This window comes from Gekko japonicus, unplaced genomic scaffold, assembly GCF_001447785.1.
Source record: "Gekko japonicus isolate JY-2015 unplaced genomic scaffold, Gekko_japonicus_V1.1 scaffold315, whole genome shotgun sequence".
Classification (NCBI taxonomy): domain Eukaryota; kingdom Metazoa; phylum Chordata; class Lepidosauria; order Squamata; family Gekkonidae; genus Gekko; species Gekko japonicus.
In genome coordinates, this window is record NW_015160844.1 from 1197978 (window position 1) to 1216624 (window position 18647).

At 41.7% G+C, this 18647-nt stretch overlaps 1 protein-coding gene across 1 annotated transcript in view; it reads right to left on the reverse strand.

Annotated features, from left to right (window-relative positions):
- SLC35F3 (solute carrier family 35 member F3) overlaps positions 1-18647 on the reverse strand; it is a 75268-nt gene that overhangs the window by 24135 nt on the left and 32486 nt on the right. Inside the window, exon 3 of the mRNA XM_015419905.1 lies at positions 478-697. Within this exon, the coding sequence (XP_015275391.1) occupies positions 478-697 (220 nt within the window). The remainder of the gene's footprint in view (positions 1-477; positions 698-18647) is intronic.

The following is an 18647-nucleotide window of genomic DNA, read 5'->3' on the forward strand; positions in this document are numbered from 1 at the left end:
GTGAAGAGGATTGACTTTCTTCCTGACATTGATTTATTAAGGCCTACAATTTCCACAGAACGTTTGGCTCTATCAGGCTACAGTTTATGAACAATGACTATACTTTCAGCAAGCAAAGTATTAATACGAATGTCCGTAACAGCACACACAGCATGTATCATGTCTTCTCTAATCTGTGTATGCTTGGGGCAGTAATAAATTAATTAGTTTTGAAAGGAAGAAGGCACAAGACTGCCAAGGCAAAGTTACAATCATAATATCCAGAAGTAATTTTGTTTTGCAATGAGAATATTAATTTAAAATCCTAGGAAAAGCAGACTGGAAGAGCTGCTTTAAAGTCTAAAAGGCAATCTGTCATAGTAATCCAGTGGCATCATAAAGACGAGAATCATAGTGTCATTTTCCCAACAGAGAAACTGCTGAAAACAGTAAAACAAAAGATGTTGAGTGCAGTAAGGGAGACCATGAATCACTTACCCTCACTCCCATGAATCTGTCCCTGAGAACAATCCATGAAAGCAAAAACACAAAAGCTTTGTTGCAGCAGAACAAGACGGAAACATCCGTAGTGTCTATTTTTTTTATTGCATGTAAGTACAGGTAGTTTGTTAGTATCCAAAGTACACCGAAGGGTGCTGCCTTGGTAAAAAATGCCTTCAAAGTCAAGCCGTTGTCTCCAAAAAACCGACAGCACTCCCTAAGTAAGAAAAGAAAATCATTAGATTCCATTGAAATACATGGTTTACTAAAGATTTGAACCCCAGCTACAGTACAGTTCCTGGTGGTCTTTGTGCTGAGCAGCTCCTTCTGATAAGGAGGACCTAATGCAAGCATTAGCAGCAGCTCTTCCTGTCCTACCTTTGTCATTGCTTCTGGCATGTAAGTTTGGGGGACAGGGAAGGGATAGAGGCCTGCAAAATGGTGTGGGGGTGCTTTTGGGGCCTTCAGGCTTCATTGTGTTCCCATTGTGTATTTGGAAATGTCTGCTAGTTCAGAATACAGAAGTCTTCCATTTTGAATACAGAAGTCTTCCAGAATACACTGAATACAGAAGTCTTCCAGAATACACTGCCTTCCATTTTGTTTCCAGGCAGAATGTCAAGTGTTGACCTACAATGGTATAGGATCAAAGTATTGAAAAATCACCCCCTCCCATGTAAACCTGCTTTCTTTTAAAAAAGCATTGCTTCTGAGGCCCTGGGCAAATTGCCACAAAAGATGGCAACTGGCAATGAACTTCTTTGTCTATGGAATATTCTCCCCATAAATGTTTGTGTGACACTATCTTTATTATCTTTTAGGTGCCAAATTAAAACAGTTTATTTTCCCAAGCTTTTGGAAGATGATATGTTTTGTGTTTCTGTGTGTGTGCTTTTGGTTGCTTCCTACTATTATTGTGTTAAGTGGTTAATTCTATTTTTTTTGGTACTTGCACTGGATTTTACTGCATAATTTTGATTACTTATTTTTCTACATTTTTTCATCCCCAAGGCTCCCCAAGACCATTTATGTAAGATAAATAAAATACAATTAAGTTGGGGGGGGGTGTTCTAATTTTTTTCTAAATAGCTGTAAGACACATCAGAGACTTGATAGCTAAAAAGGGCAAAATGCTTCAAATAACTACAAATATTCAGTACTCTGAAAGTTTTACAAATAATCTTACTCTGAGTTGCAGCATGTGTTTCATATAAGATACAGAACTCTAAGAACATATACCAAAGTAATCCCAAAAGTCAATAGACTCCGGGCCTCCTCAGCCACTTGCCCAGTCATTGAGAAGAGACGTCTCTTCATATAGCACTTGAAAAAGACTGAACCTTATTGAGAAATGGTTTAGGAAACAGTTGTGTCAAACCGGACAAAATGGCTCCTTCACTGCACCACAGTGCCATCTAAGAATAAAGTAATAACAGACCACCCAAATATTTATAGTATCATTAATTTGCTCAGCTGCACATTAAAACCTCACATTCTTTTGAAAGCAAATTGTTAATTTAAATGACTGCAATTGTATGAAATTAAAGCAGTTGGCAGGCAGAACACAGTACACATCTACAGACAACGTATTTGAATATTCTGTAAATGCTGAAGCAAACAATTAAATAAGCTAGTAAATAAGCACTGCATAGACCAACATGTTCTGAGTAGTGTTAATCTCAGGTATTTGTGTGTGTATTCTGGATGAGAGGGCTGGCCTGGCATGTAGCAATGAGGCCTGGCTGGGAGAGGGGGGGGGCTATCCCCCTCCCAATTATCCAACTATGCCTCCCCAGGGCACTTGGTGATGCATTACCATTGGTCTGATAGGTAGGGAGGAGCTGTTACTGTAGCCTCTCGAGATTTTACCCCCCCCCCCGGCTTGTTTCCCTGTGCTGGACTACTACCTTGTTGGGTCAGGGGAATGCTGTAGACACAGTTTATCTTGATTTCTGTAAGGCTTTTGATAAGGTTCCACATAATATTCTTGTTGACAAATTGGTAAAATGTGGTTTGGATCCTATGACTGTTAGGTGGATCTGTAACTGGTTGACAGATCACACCCAAAAAGTGCTTGTGAATGGTTCCTCATCTTGGAGAGGAGTGACAACTGGAGTGCCTCAAGGATCTGTCCTGGGACCTGTTTTGCTCAACATCCTTATCAATGATTTGGATGAAGGGATAGAGGGAATGCTTATTAAATTTGCAGATGATACTAAATTGGGAGGGATAGCAAATATGGTAGAAGACAGAGTCAGGATACAGGATGATCTAGACAGGCTGCAAAACTGGGCTAAAACAAATAAAATGAGTTTCAATGGGGATAGATGTAAAGTTCTGCATTCAGGTAGGGAAAATCAAATGCATAATTATAGGTTGGGGGAGACTTGTCTTGGCAGTAGTATGTGCCAAAAGGATCTAGGGCTCTTAGTAGACCATACACTGAACATGAGTCAACAGTGTGAAGTGGCTGCTAAAAAGGCAAATACGATTTTGGGCTCTATCAACAGAAATATAGTGTCCAGATCATGCAAAGTGATGGTACCACTTTACTCTGCTCTAGTTAGACCTCACCAGAGTATTGTGCTCAGTTTTGGTCACCACTATTTAAGAAGGATATAGACAAGCTGGAACATGTCCAGATAAGGGCAACAAAGATGGCGAGGGGTCTGGAGACCAAGTCCTATGAGGAAAGGTTGATGGAGCTGGATATGTTTAACCTGAAGACGAGACGACTGAGAGGTGCTATGACAACCATCTTCAAGTACTTGAAGGGCTGTCATATACATATAGAGGATGGTACAGAGTTGTTTTCTGTTGCCCCAGAAGTTGGACCAGAACCAACGGATTGAAATTAAATCCGAAGAGTTTTTGGCTAAACATTAGGAAGAACTTCCTGACAGAGTGGTTTCTCAGTGGAACAGGCTTCCTCAGGAGGTGGTGGGCTCTCCTTCTTTGGAGGTTTTCAAACAGAGGCTAGATGGCCATCTGACAGCAATGCTGATTGTGTGAACTTAGGCAGATCATGAGAGGGAGGGCAGGAAAGGTTGCCTCAGTGCTTAGTTCTTGTGGTCCTTGCTTACACGCCCAGGGAAATGCTGATTGCCACTTTGGGGTCAGGAAGCAATTTTTCTCCAGGCCAGTTTGGCCAGAGATCCTGGAGGTTTTTTGTCATCTTCTGGGCATGGAACAGCAGGTACTGTGGGTGTGGAGGGGGAGGTATTTGTGAATTTCTTGCATTGTGCTGGGGATTGGACTAGATGACCCCAGAGGTCCCTTCCAACTCTATGATTCTATGAACTTCAATATTCTTTGAATTTCTCAAAGGGTTCTGGTAGGTTTGCATACAATGGTTTCTTCTAGCTCTTTGGTTCAATGAAGGCATCTGCTGCAGGATGGCTTTGAAAGATCACATAGCTGGGTATGACAGAATAGCTACATCTTACATATTCTGCCACAAGCAGCAAATGTTGCCTATCTGTTCCCCCAGAGGCTTTGAAACTGATTGATGAATAAACTTCCCCAAGGTGGTCTTCAAAAGCTCGTAGAACACAAATAATAGAGTTTGACATTATATAGATTTCACATGGGCCTCACAAACGCAGCATCATATGATTCCCCATTGACCTTAGCAGCTATTAAAATGCCTTCTATGTTATTGGCTAAGCTTGATATCAGAACAGCTGAGCTGATAGTAGCCAGAAGATGCAAGGCGCATATACCTGGCCAGTACCACTAGAAATCAGAACAGAATCAGCTATCTAGAATGGAAGACGATGACAGTTTACAGGAGTTCAAAGCAAAGTACAAGAATACAGAACAGAAATAAACACTCTCACACAATTAAAACAGAGTTAAAGACTAAAGTATTTTCCAAGATGCAAACCAAATTTAAATAAATGAAGAAGCATTGCAACCTTCCTTTGTGCCTTGTAGACTGTTATTTATAGTAGACATTTTATGTGAACACAATTAAATGAGATTTGTGTGCTGAAGATAGAGCAAATCTTCCTGAAATTTAAATTACTCTTAACATCACGTTTCATTGCAAACTGAATTCTAAGCGAATGGCTGGAAAATTAATTTTTAACTGAACAGAATAAGAAAAGTCACTACTGAAATTCTTGAATGAACAAAGGTCCCACGGTTCCAATACTACAGAGCACTTGTCAGATACTGTTTGTAATGATATTCTTAACTGTACAGCTGGGTCACCAAAGACATGAAGAGAGCACCATTACTTCTGGTTTTCAGAAAGAAATATAAAGTAAGTTCTGCTCCACAGACAATTTGGATGATCTATACGAGCTCTTTCCGTTGATTCTGAAGATTTGTCTGCAGAGAATCAAGTATAATTAGCTTTCCTAAACTCTACTTGATAGATGTTATTGTTAATGAGCTTTAAAATGTACCCAGTCCCAATATTTACATAATATTTATCCATACTGTGCAGAAGGAACAGAAGAATGAAGGGTGGGGGGAGAAAGAAGAGAACAACAAGGAGGTTAGAAGGGAAATATTGCCTACTCTTTTCTATGTCGGGATGTCATTAACAGTTAAAGAAGAGGGGTGCATGGCAAGGGCACCAGGTGGAAGTACAGGCAGTCAATAAATCCAAAGAGGGTCCAAAAAGTACAGCACATGGAGGGGAAACAAGTCTGTCAGCCAATGACTGTTTCGATAAGGGAGAACCAGAACTTTCTGAGATGGCAAGACAAGTGAGCTGGTCAAGTACCAAAAAGGGGTGAAGTCTGGGACCACAAAATGGAGGTAGAACAGTTGTGGCAACAATAAGCACACGCCCTTAATACTTACTAATTAGATCTTTGCACTCTAAGGACTTAATGCAATGCTTACTGTAAGATGGAAATGATGGAGAGCAGTTTAGCAGTAGCAATTTCAGGGCGCAACATTTAATATGCCATGAATAATATTAAATCCTTGTCTCCAGAAATGCCAGAGATTGCCTAATGAGGCCAACAGGAGAGATGCCAAAGAACTCCAAAAGTCCTCATTGCTCTGAAGCATAAGGAAATTACTGCAGTGTAGGCAGCATGCCAGCATTACAGTAGAGAGATGCAGTAATGTTTCCAGTCATTCAGAAAACAGTGAAAGCATTTAAATAAGTGCCTAATATTTTTAGAGTGCCATTCCTTTCAGAAAGCTCTGTCAAGATCTTCCCAGAAGATCTGTCACCTACTGTGATCTAACCTGCATTTCCTCATAGCAGTGTAACTTGCTGTTTTACAAAACTTCTGTTTTATTTTGCTGCAACAGACGAATGGCAACTATCCCTCAGGAATTATTAGCTTCTTAGAAGGAAATCCTTAGCAAATAATTTGATAGGAAAGACCAGAATCAATAGACAGCAGCACCAGAATCCATAGATGACAGCACCAGTTATGCCAAAGCCCTGCTCCAGGCCTCTCAACAAAATGGCAGGGCCCAAGATATTAAATGTGGCAAACAGTTCTAACAAAGCCAACACGAAAGTATTTCCTGAGTTCATCTGCAACCATAGTTAACCACTGCTACCACTTTGGTTTTTGTCCTATAACCAGGCCAGAAGCCATACTGAAAAATGTCAAGGGAAGATATTTTATGCAGATAAAGGTGAAGATTAATCTACTACCAACTTGCCTAAACATGTTACAGTTGCTACTGGTTCTAAAGTTTGCCAAATTATCTTTATTAAGGGAGGACTTTTCAACAAAGGGGCACATAATAGTATCTTTTAACTCCTTTAGGAAATGGTCTTTACCCAGTAGAGTTCTTTTTTTCTCCAGGCAGTAACTAGCCAGGAAAGATGGGGGTTGAATTTACAGATGGTGATCTTCACAAGTTCTGAGAACTCGGTTACATATCAGTCAGGATGACCAACTCAAAATGTGTGTTCCTGATAATCCCAACCCAGGACTTTATCTACATTGGACTGGAGTTGGAATTGATTTTATCATCAGCTAATCTTATAAAATTGTCACAGTGGGCTGCTGAGATATTCCTATCACCTTTAAGAGTTAACAGCACCTAAATAATTTTGAACAGCTCCACTGGATGAAAGTCAGCTGACCTATGGTGGTGGTAAAGAATGCCCTTTTTTGCTGCCATCACCATCACTTCACAGGCCTGTAAGTATGCTTGATCTTGCATTTCATATGATTCTGTGTGAGCTTTTTACCACCAATGAATTTGTCTCTCTACTTAGAATCCACAAGTTCCTTGGTATATCATGGTTCTAATGTGATGCTGGGAAAGATTGAAGGTCAAAGAAGACGGGGACAGCAAAGGATGAGATGGTTAGACAGTGTCATAGATGCAACGAACATGAAATTGAGCCAACTTCAGAGGACAGGGGAAGACAGGAAGGCCTGGCGTGATCTGGTCCATGGGGTCGCGAAGAGTCGGACTTGACTGTGCGACTGAACAACAACAATGTGCTGCAATGCAACAAGGTATCAGAGAGCAACCCAGACAGTCCAGCATTGCAAGCTGCCTTTCCTCACTCCCTGACAGCATTCTGGAAATCAACAAGATCCATAAGTCCCCAAGGCAGCATCCTTGCTTGGTACGACAGCTAACATCAACAGGTAGTGATGTGGCCATGACAATGTTCTTGGTGCAAAACAGCAGGTTCAACACACTACCTGTTTCCTGTGTTAGGCCCACAATGACTTGGGACAGATAGACTCGCAGTTGCCATGAAGTCTTCAGCACAGCCAGACAGGGAATTCTAGGCATGAATGTTGGTCCCCAGAATACTTGGACTGGTTGTCTCCAATTCCGGTCATGTGCCACCTCTGCTAGCTCAGTCAGGGAACTGACATGGAAGCAAGGACCTTAACAGGATCCCTTGCAGAACAATAGCTTTTAGATACAGCAATACAATGTGAGATTCAAAAAGGAAAAAATACTAGCTGTAACGTATAATACATTTGTATTATTTTAGATTGAAAAAACATATTTCCCTCCCAAATAACAGAATAAGCATCCTTCTGATGTTTTGTCATCCCTTGATTTCATTTTTACACAATGTTTTCAGTAAACATTTGTATAATACGTTTCTGTTGCTGACTGAAATAATTTCTAGTGGCAAATGTCTACTGCTGTATTACTATATGTCTATTATTGCTCAACATAATTTAACTTTGTAAAATAACTGTGTTGTTCTGCTGAACACTGTTGATTCACTTTGATGTCTAAACTGTGTACGAAATAATAAGTCTCAGAAATTACTGACTTGATGTTGAAAGGATACATCACGCAGGCCACTTATAGATCACTGTAGCTTCTCAATTTGTACTGAAAACCAGGTCAAGCTGAATATATTGAAATAAATTATGTTTGAAATAGAATACCCCAAACACTGAAGTTACTTTGGCAGAGCACATCCCTATGAATAATGCTCTCACAAAGGGTTTGATAGGCAATGACAATGTATGGCTGTATGAACATCAAAGCTTTCTTTTTATAAGAACTTATCACTGTGGTGTATACCTTAGGGATATAGTCCTGGTAGTTCCCTCTCCCGTCCAGTTGGGGCAGCTATTTGAGGACAGGCAACAGAAGAAGAAGAAGACTGGTTTTTATAAAAACCACTTTTCTCTACCTTAAGGGGTCTCAAAGCAGCTTACAATCTCCTTCCCTTCCTCTCTCCACAACAGTCACCTTGTGAGGTAGGTGGGGTTGAGAGCAATGTTCCCTCTAAGCTTGGAGTCTTGTGAGTAAAAATTCTACTTTGTGAGCTACTGGTATTAAAAGTTGTGAGCGAGCGATTTAGCTGCCACATCAATTAGTTTGCTCTGGAGCCATCCTTCCTGGGCTAAGACAAAAATGTGTGAGCCGGAGGCTAAAAAACTGTGAGCTAGCTCACAGTGACTCAGCTTAGAGGGAACACTGGTTGAGAGAGTTCTGAGAGAACTGTGACTGGCACAAGGTCACCCAACAGGCTTCATGTGGAGGAGTGGGGAATCAAACCCAGTTCTTCAGATTAGAGTCCACCGCTCTTAACCACCACACCACGCTGGCTCTGAGTGTGGAACATGATGTTTACTTTTTCAGTAGTGAGTCAAAATGACTGAAGCTTAGTAGCCATGGACAGCTAGCACCTCAAAGCTATTATGTGGCTGTTGAAGAGGGTTCACCACTGGAGGGTTCTAAGGATCCTGGTGCTAATGATATCTTTACTTCTGTCAACACAGCTGAGCTGGCATGCTGTTTTTAATTGTCTTATTTTTACCTGTGCTCCACTTCTCAAAGTGGCAACTAGGATTTCATTAAACCAAAGTTGCCTATCATGAGGGGGGAAAAATAATACCGAACATTTCCTATCTTCTCCATAATTTGTGAGTTTTACACACTGTTGTCAATATGCAGAAAAAGAAGTAACAACAGTTTGAAAAATAGGGGGAGAAAGGGAGGAGATTGGAGGAAGCTTGCCACTGTATTGCTCAAGGGGGCTGAAATTCCACTCCTGCAGAATTGTTGTTGGAAGTTCCAGATGCAATGCACCCTGCCTCAGACTTCCAGACTGAGTGGCAAGAGAGGCTAGATAGCTAGATATGCACACTGACCTTTCTTCCTGTATCTACTCTTCTGCCACTGTCCTCTTTGATATGCAGATTGTAATCACACAGGGCTCTTTTTGTAGCAGGAACTCCTTTGCATATTAGGCAACACACCCCTAATGTAGCCAATCCTCCAAGAGCTTACAGAGCTTTTCTTACAGGGGCTACTGTAAGCTCTTGGAAGACTGGCTACATTAGGGGTGTGTTGCCCAGGGGTCTTTTCGTAGAAAAAGAGCTGCAGGAGCACATTAGCATACGGTATGCTAATGAGCCACTAGGCTATTAGCATAATAGGTCATTAGCATATGCAATGCCCCCTGACATCACCGGAAGTGATGTCAGAAGGGGAAGCAAAAGGGGGGGAAGGCATCTTCAAAAGCCTCCCATTCCCTTCCCCAGCCAGCGGGGTGAGGGGGAAGCGAAGAGAGAAGGGGTTTAAAGTTTAAACCCCTTCTCACTAGAGTTGGGCCACAGAAGGAGGAAAGAAGGAAGGAAAGAGAGAGAGAGAGTAGAGAGAAGGAACAAAGGAAGTAAAGAGTGAAAGAGAAGGAAAGAAGGAAGGAAAGAGGAAAAGAAAGAGGAGGAAAGAAAGAGGGAAAGAAAGAGAGAAGGGAAGAAGGAGGGAAAGGACCCCAGAGAGGCAGCAACGGGCCTCCTGTGGCCTCCCTGGGGCCGCAGCGCTCCAACGCGGGCCCTGGGAGGCCAGCAACAGGCCACAATGTGGAGAGCTGGGGGGGCTTGCTGCCACCACCATTTGTGCCAGCTCCTGGAGCGGTGCTCTGGCACGCTCCGGCCCCAAAAGACCCCTGGTGTCACCTAATATGCAAAGGAGTTCCTACTACAAAAAGAGCCCTGGATCACAGGGACCAATTTTCCTTTCCTGCTTCTCTCTCACTCTGAATGAAGACTTGCTCTCTACCAGCATGCTGTCCTCTCTTAGCACCATGAGACAGATGGGCCTCTTGCCATCTGCCTCCATCCTTTAGCTAGTAAGTTAGTAATCTATCAATCTCTGCTCTTTCCTATCCAAAGTGTACTTCTCAGATAAAGAGAGAAGTATTTCTCTTCTAAACTTGCAATGTGGCTCTGTGTAGCTCCAATCCAATTACCTTTATTGGCATGTAACACTCGCAGACTCATGAACAACAATAACAACAATGACATAAAATAATGCTTGCAAAAAAAAGGTGTAAAAAGAGTTGTCATAAATACCAGTGAAAAGAACCAATAAATTGAATAGAGATCAAATAGAAGTAGCACCACAGAGAAATTTTGCAAGTTTCCATTATCTCATAATTCGTTATCAAGAAGAGTAGCTCTGTGTACCTTTGTAAACTGAGTAACCTGGTAAAGTGACGCTACTGCATTTGTAGCTTTATTTAAGCACTCTGCTAACTAATGGTGACTGGACTAATCAAACCAGTTAACTTCAATAGTTCATGGGCCCAGCCCTTTAACCAGGTAAACCAGCTCAACTAGAACTGATACCACTGGAAAGGTCTGTGGATCCAAAGTATTGAGTCTGCCTCCCTCAGTAGCTAAACAAGAAAGCTAGCTGACAGGTTTGTTTCTTTTGCAAGACCAAAGCATTGAAAAGCTGCTGGAAGCAGCCTGTTTGTAGACACAGAGCCGAGAGAGAGAGAGAGAGAGAGAGAGAGAGAGAGAGAGAGAGAGAGAGAGAGAGAGAGAGAGCCCCCTAGTTCCCCTCACAAGGAACAACTTTGCAGAATGGCGTGTGTTGTATCTGAGGTCTGCCTTACAATCCTAATCGCTGGAAGGTCACCTGGAGAGGGACGCCCCCTCAGATAGTTCATTGGAGGAGGAAAACACCAAGTGGAAAGCAAATGACCGCTGAATCCAAGGCATTATATTTGTCTAAAATACAGAACTTTGAAAATGCTAAACAGATTTACGATGAATTGCTCAGATCTCATATGCAAAAAGGATGGACTTTTAGATTAATGCTGAGAAATGATCTGGACAGTCTAAAATATAAGGAGACTGAATTTTTCCAAATTCATGTGAGCTCCATGCAGGGTATTTCCTTTCAGCTTGCTGATTTGGGAGACCCTGGACAAACCAGCTAAAATGGCTGCCTTGTTCCGTACCCCGTCCCCAGTTTCATTCCAGTGATTTCATACCTGGAAATTAAAGGAGATTTAAGCTTTGCACAGGCTGTGAATGAGATTTCTATGTAAGTTTCCTCTAGGAAAGCAGTGTCTCAAGATTTTTTGCATGTTACCAAGGTTTCTTTTAAACCATGGCATCTGCAAAATTCCAGAGCTGGAGCCTATTTAGTCACCCCCAAGGTTGGCAACCACAGATCTTCAGAGCCATTAAGGAAGGAATGTGCTCAGCAAGCTTTGCTCTTGCAAAAGAAACTATAAGAACTGTTCTTAGTGTTGCTGCAAGCAAGGGAATGCAGGTCAACCATCTAGAGGTAAAGACTGCTTTCTTGTATAGAGACCTAGAACAACTGCCTGGCTTCCATAGAGAAAAAGAAAGAAAATCTTGTATGCAAGCTTCAAAAGAGTTTGTATGGCTTAAAACAGTCGGCAAGAGCATGGAACACTAAACTGAATACTATACCACTCCAGGGAGGCTTCAGGAGAAGTGAATCTGATCCCTGCCTCTACACCAAATGCCAAGATGGAAAACAGACTTATCTTCTGACTTATGTAGATGATTTACTGCTGGCATGTGAAGATCCAGCTCATGGTGAGGAGACCTGTAGATCACCTAAGGAAAGAAGTTGAACTCAAGCAACCTGGCAGTTTTGCACATTACCTCGGCATACAGATACAGAGAGAAACAGATGGCAATTTTCTCATCAGCCAAGAATAGATTATTAGAGACCTGGTGAGAAGCCTGAAACTGGATGATGCTCCACCCAAATATATTCCCATGGAGCCAAACTACATCAAACAAGGAGAAGAATCTGCAAAGCTACCTGAAGGCAACCGATATAGTGAAGTGGTAGGTAAGCTCTTATACATATCCACTTTAACCAGACCAGACATTAGTCCAGCTGTGGGACTGTTATGTAGAAAGAATCCAAGGCCCACAAGCAGAGACTAGAATGCTCCATGACACTTGTGAGATACCTAATGACCATTGCAGATCTTAAACTTAAATTGTCTGCAACTGACAGCCCTAAGCTAGTTACCTACGTGGATGCAGACTGGGCTGGAGACTTAAAAGGTAGAAAGTCTACCGGTGGCAATATAGTTTTCTTTGGTGGAGGACCTATAAGTTGGTCAAGCAAGAAGCAAAGTGTAGTTGCAAACTCCACCACTGAACCAGGATATGTGTCAGCAGCACTAGGCTGTTAAGAGTCACGTTGGCTGCTACAACTGTTGAAAGACATGGGCCTAGATGTACCAAAGCCTGTTATAGTGTATGAGGAAAACGAAAGTTGCAGCCGCATTTCTGAGAAAGAAGACATGAGGCAGTGTACCAGGAACATTGATGTGAAGTATCACCTGGTAAGACATCTGCAGCAAGAAGGAATTATCAAGTTGATACACTGCCCAACGAAAGAGATGATTGCAGATGCCCTCACCAAGCCTCTACCCAGAGAATGATTTGAATTCCTGAGAGACGGAATGAAGTTGCTCCAGCTGAGCCATGGTCCATTGAGAGGAGTGTTGGAAGTTCCAGATGTGACGTCCCCTGTCTCAGACCTCCAAACTGAGTGGCTAGATAGCTAGACTGACTTTTCTTCCTGTATCTGCTCTTCTGCCACTGTCCTCTTTGATATGCAGATTGTAATTTAGGGACCAGTTTCTCTTTCCTGCTTCTCTCTCACTCTGAATGAAGACTTGCCCTCTACCTGCACACACCAAGAGAGGGACGTGCTGTACTCTCTTGGCACCATGAGGCAGATGGGCCTCTCACCATCTACCTCCATCCTTTAACTAGTAAGTTAGTAACCTATCAGTCTCTGCTCTTTCCTATCCAAAGTGTACTTCTCAAATAAAGAGATTAGTATTTCTCTTCTAAACTTGCAATGTGGCTCTGTGTAGCTTTGTAAGCCAAATAACTTGGAAAAGTGACGCTCCTGCATTTGTAGCTTTATTTAAGCACTCTGCTAACTAACGGTGACTGGACTAACCAAACCAGTTAACCTCAATAATTGTGGGCTGGCCTTCTTTTTCAGGTACTGTGTGGCTACTTAACTCTCAAGGTTATAAATTATTAGCAAACACATTCAAAAGCTATTAGGTCAGAGTCTGCTAGGATGTTGCAAACCTTGGAGGAAATGGTGGAAGAATTCAGAATTTGCCAGGCTGTATAATAAGGAGATGAAGGAATGTGAGTTTATCTCAGCTAAATCAGGCTCTTACAGAAAGTCAGTGAGTACATGAGATGCTTTGATGAAACAATCTCTAAAGAAGAGATAAAATCAACTATTAAAAATCTAAAATTGAATAAAGCCCCTGGTTTAGATGGGTTTATAAATGAATTCTATATCACATAGATGAAGTAGCTCTGCACTCAGAGAAATTATTTGCTAGGCGAGCAGGATGCTATTTATTTAGTCCCAGAGGTCAGCACTGTTGCACTAATGGGGATGTGTGTATGAACTGTTTATCTCTCCCCCCCTTTGTGACTCCTCATGGGCCACCAGCTGCATTTTTCTAAGGTCAAACACACCATTCTCAAGCAGCCTTTATTCTCATATATGTGTTCTTGAGCAATGGCTCTCCTGCTGGGGGGCAGGCATGGCTGATTCTGATAATACTAGCCTGTAAGTGCGTGCTGTGGACTTGTAGTACCCTATTCCTCTTAGCTGTTTTATGTTGGTATACATGTGTCAGCTTATAAATTGAACCCTCTTCTTGGAAAACTAGGAGAAAACAAGATGAAGTAAGTAAATTAATTATATCATGTGAACTGATTACTTAAAAATAGTTTTCCAGATGACAAAGACAAAATTAAACACAAAATTGAATAATTACTTCACTAAGAAAGTCATGCATGTAAGCTAATAAACAAGAGTAATAAAACCGTTCTACTGCTTCAGACCAACATGGCTGACCACCGGGAACTACTTTTCAAGAATAATAAAGTATTTCTGAATAAATCAAACAAAACACAGCACTAAGCATATAGACATCACAAGTCATTTATCATCTTGCTCAAAGTGTAGTGTAAGCACAGAAAGATGAAATATGGAAATGAGTTGCTTAGGTGAAGACTGCTCAAATTAAGATTACCAGCACAATGCTAAACAGAGTTAAAGCCTTTTAAGTCCACATAGGTCAATGGGCTCACAAGGATGTAACTCTGTTTAGGATTGCATTACTGGACACAGATTTTTCCATTCCTGTTGATTTGATAATAAGCTTGATTAATGTCCCTTGCAAAAAGAGCAAGATCTTATACATTGCTTTATCTCATACTAGCACTGAATTTCAAACATAATTACATGTTTTGTGATACAAATTTGACAGGACAGACATATTATTATGGCATTACTAGAACAACACAGAAATATTAGAGAACAATCTCAATTTGGTAGAAGAAGAGGAGGAGGAGGAGGAGGAGGAAGAGGAGGAGATTGGATTTATACCCTGCCCTTCACTACCCAAAGGAGTCTCAGAGCGGCTTAAAAACTCCTTTCCCTTCCCCTCCCCACAACAGACACCCTGTGAGGTAGGTGAAGCTGAGAGAGCTCTGACCGAAACTGCTCTTTTTCAAAAACAGTTGTGCCAGAACTATGGCTTGCCCAAGGCACAGCAGCTACGTTGTCCAAGGCACAGCAGGTACAAGTGGAGGAGTGGGGAATCAAACCTGGTTCTCCCAGATTAGAGTCCGTGCACTTAACCACTACACCAAACTGGAGGATGTATCAATTCATATTATATATATATATATTCAAACTTAAAATTGAAAATGAATAGCTTTCAGAATAAATGGGAGAAACATTAGAAAGCTACAATCTCCGAGACAGAATGAGGCTGGAAAAAAATCTTTATCAGATCTCATCTGCATGCCATTGTCACTAGTAGCAGAACCCAACCCAGTACATGCAATACAGTCACCTGCTTCATTGGTCCATGCCAGAGCACAGCTGGCACTGCAATAATTGGCACAATGTAATGAAATCCCAGGCATCTACACACCCCAGAGTGTTAAATTGTAATCAGGCATCTATACAGAATTCATAGCAAAAGAGACAAAGCTCTTCTCCGTGGCAGAACAGAATGCGTTCCTTTCATTCATGCAGAACCCCCAGCAGAAGATCCTAAAAAGACCTACTTTGCATGCTGTCTTCAAATCACTGCCAATGTATGTTTGTAAGAATTCATCCACATATTGAAAAGGGAAGGGCATGGCAGAGGGAAGCATGAATACGGGGGAAATATCTGGTATAGGGATAGCATTAAATGTATTTTTCTGGAGGAAATTATGTAAATAGTTTTATTATTAAAAAGTTTCAGCCTTTTTGTTGGGGGGGAGGAGTGTTTAAAAAGTACCAGGATAGATGTAAGTGTGTGCATGTGGGACGGGGAGTTGTGCATGAAAGATAGAGAAAGATGTCCTTGCTAGTATTCTACAAGCTGTTTGCACTTATGGGAACTTGTCCTAACCAGTGGCTCCTCTTTCCTTCCTTACTCTCTTCCTAATCCCAGTTCCCTTTTCACGTGATTTAAAGACAGGAACCATGTTCTTTGTTTCAAAAATGCTTTTAATTAAAGGTACTTCAAATAATAATCATGTACATGATTCATAAAAATGGACATACAAAGAACTAACCTACATATTAATGACAATACTATATGATCACTTACAAAATTACCAAGCACATTTTAATGATCTCTATACACTATCCTAATACACTTAGCTGAATCTCTTCTACAGTTATAAAGTAAAGGTAAAGGTTCCCTTGCTCGAAAGCCAGGCAAGTACGACTCTAGGGTTGCGGTGCTCATCTCCGTTTCAAAGCCGAAGAGCCAGCGCTGTCCGAAGACGTTTCTGTGGTCATGTGGCCGGCATGACTAAACACCATGGCGCACGGAACGCTGTTACCTTCCTACCAAAGTGGTTCCTATTTATCTACTTGCAATTTCTTGCTTTCGAACTGCTAGGTTGGCAGGAGCTGGAACTAGAGACGGGAGCTCACTCTGTCATGTGGCAACTTGGGTCTCGAACTGCTAAACTGACCTACCACAGCCTGCAGTTCAGCGTCTTAACCACTTGAGCCACTGCAGCTCCATCTACAGTTATACTTATCTACTATTATGCCTACACTATTACTACTAGTAAAGCTTATGTCAATAATTCCTCACTGCACTCATATATCTATATATATCTTTAACTGTCTTATATGTATTGTTATATTTTATGTTTTATATGCTTGCCTACCCTATAGTAGCTGCGGTGGCTCAAGTGGTTAAGATGCTGAACTGCAGGCTGTGGAAGGTTAGTAGTTCAGCAGTTCGAGACCCAGGGTGCCGCATGACGGAGTGAGCTCCCGTCTCTAGTTCCAGCTCCTGCCAACCTAGCAGTTCGAAAGCAAGAAATTGCAAGTAGATAAATAGGTACTGCTTTGGTGGGAAGGTAACAGCGTTCCGTGCACCTTGGTGTTTAGTCATGCCGGCCACATGACCACGGAAACGTCTTTGGACAACGCTGGCTCTTCGGCTTTGAAACGGAGATGAGCACCACAACCCTAGAGTCGGATTCGACTGGCTTTCGAGCAAGGGAACCTTTACCTTTTTACCCTATAGTATGTGCTATAATGTACTGTTCTATACTGATCTAATAAACTGTGCCATCTAATTAAAAAGACTTCTTCAAAAATTATAGGGTATATGTAAAATGGAAAAGGCAGCAATTCAAACAATCAATACATTTTAGCTTCTTTTATACAGGAACATGTAGAAAAGTCAGGATCATTGTGCAAAGGTTTTTTTAAAGCTACAGATATACACAAGATACAAAAGAGTTTGGCTATATGATTTAAACTGAAAAACTGTTATTTGTGGCAGTCTCTGCAGATTCTAGTAGACAGATACTGTGACACAGAGAACTGTTTTTGTAGTCAAGGCAGGAGTGCAGTTTGCTTTACAAAGTTCTAGAGCACATGAACAACAGATTTTATAATACAGACTGAATTTTTATCAATCAATCATTTATTTTGCTACAAAATCAGCAATCATACTAAAAAAGAAATAGAAATAACATAAAGGGATAAAATAAAGGGATAAAAAGGTAAGGGGGCACATGCAGCGCAACGGGGACCTAACATTGAACACAAATCATGGAGAGGCAAAGAAGTACTTTCCTCTGACTATTTCTGGGCTTCAGTCAGGGATTTGTGCCCTGACCTGGATAGCCCCGGCAAGCCCGATCTCGTCAGATCTTGGAAACTAAGCAGGGTCCACTGTGGTTAATACTTGGCTGAGAGACTTCGTTAGAATACTCAGTCGGGAGGACAGAGGCTGCTTTCAGCCACGTCTCTGAATATCCTCCAGCCCCCCAGTAGGGGTCAGTCACCAGAGGTCAACGTGACTTCCAGGTGCAGATATGTGCGCGAGCGCACGCACACACACAAAATACCCAAAAATAAAAAAATAAATAAATCAGGGGTTTGTAACATTATAGTTAAATATAGTCTGGTGACTGGTCCTGAACACAGTGAGATTCCTACTGAGACTGCATTTTATCTATTTTTATTACAACATAGTCCTAAAATACTCTACTGTGGCTGTTCAGTGCAGTGTGGATGACAGGATGCAAGCACTAGCACTCTCCAGTAACAGAGCATCCCTGTATCTGTGGCAGAGGTGCTTGTGCTGAGCATATAAACAATTTGGTCTGGCTCACACTCCAGATGTGCAAACTGCTCATCTTCCATTTTTTGCTTTTCCTAGTGTCACCTTTGTGTAGTTGGGGTAGTTAGTCCAGGATTTGTTTCCTGTCCACAGTCTCTTTCATCTGTTGTATTCTGAAACAGAAGAAAAAAGTACCAAATTATAGTTCTAACATCACTGTCATCCAAAAACTGGGTAAGGGAAGGGTGAGTCTGGGCTGCCACTACAAACAGGCAGGTGGCTGGCTGGGCTCTGGTCAGCTGAGCACTGCAAGGCAGATCTGAGCTTGGTCATAACAATCACCATTGGCAGACACTGGAGGACAAGCAGCCTGGCTTACTTGCCTCTTTCCACACATGCCTGAGGAGGGGGAATGGAATGCCTTAAGCGGCCCTAAACAGAAATGTAATTGATGACTTGCAAATAGAAACCCATTTGAGTCCCATCAACATGCATGTGTGTGTGTGGCGTGAAGGGAGGGTGAAAAGAGCCAGCTGCAATATGTTCTTCTTTAGATTCCCCCTTCTTCTTCAGGCTGTACTCATACTAGAGGGCAGTGACAGGAGCAGAATCAGTTTCTTCTGAAACCAATGATAAGGCCAGTGGGGATTAAGAAGCACACAGACATCTGGCTTGCATTCATTCTGTTTTCTTTACACCAGCTAGAAGATGACAGCATGTCAGCTTTAATGGGATTGTTTGGAAGAAAAGGAAAAGAAAGGCTGAGGGACAATTCTGCAAATAGGCAAGTGAGCAGCCATTGCTTTACTCAGCCCTACAA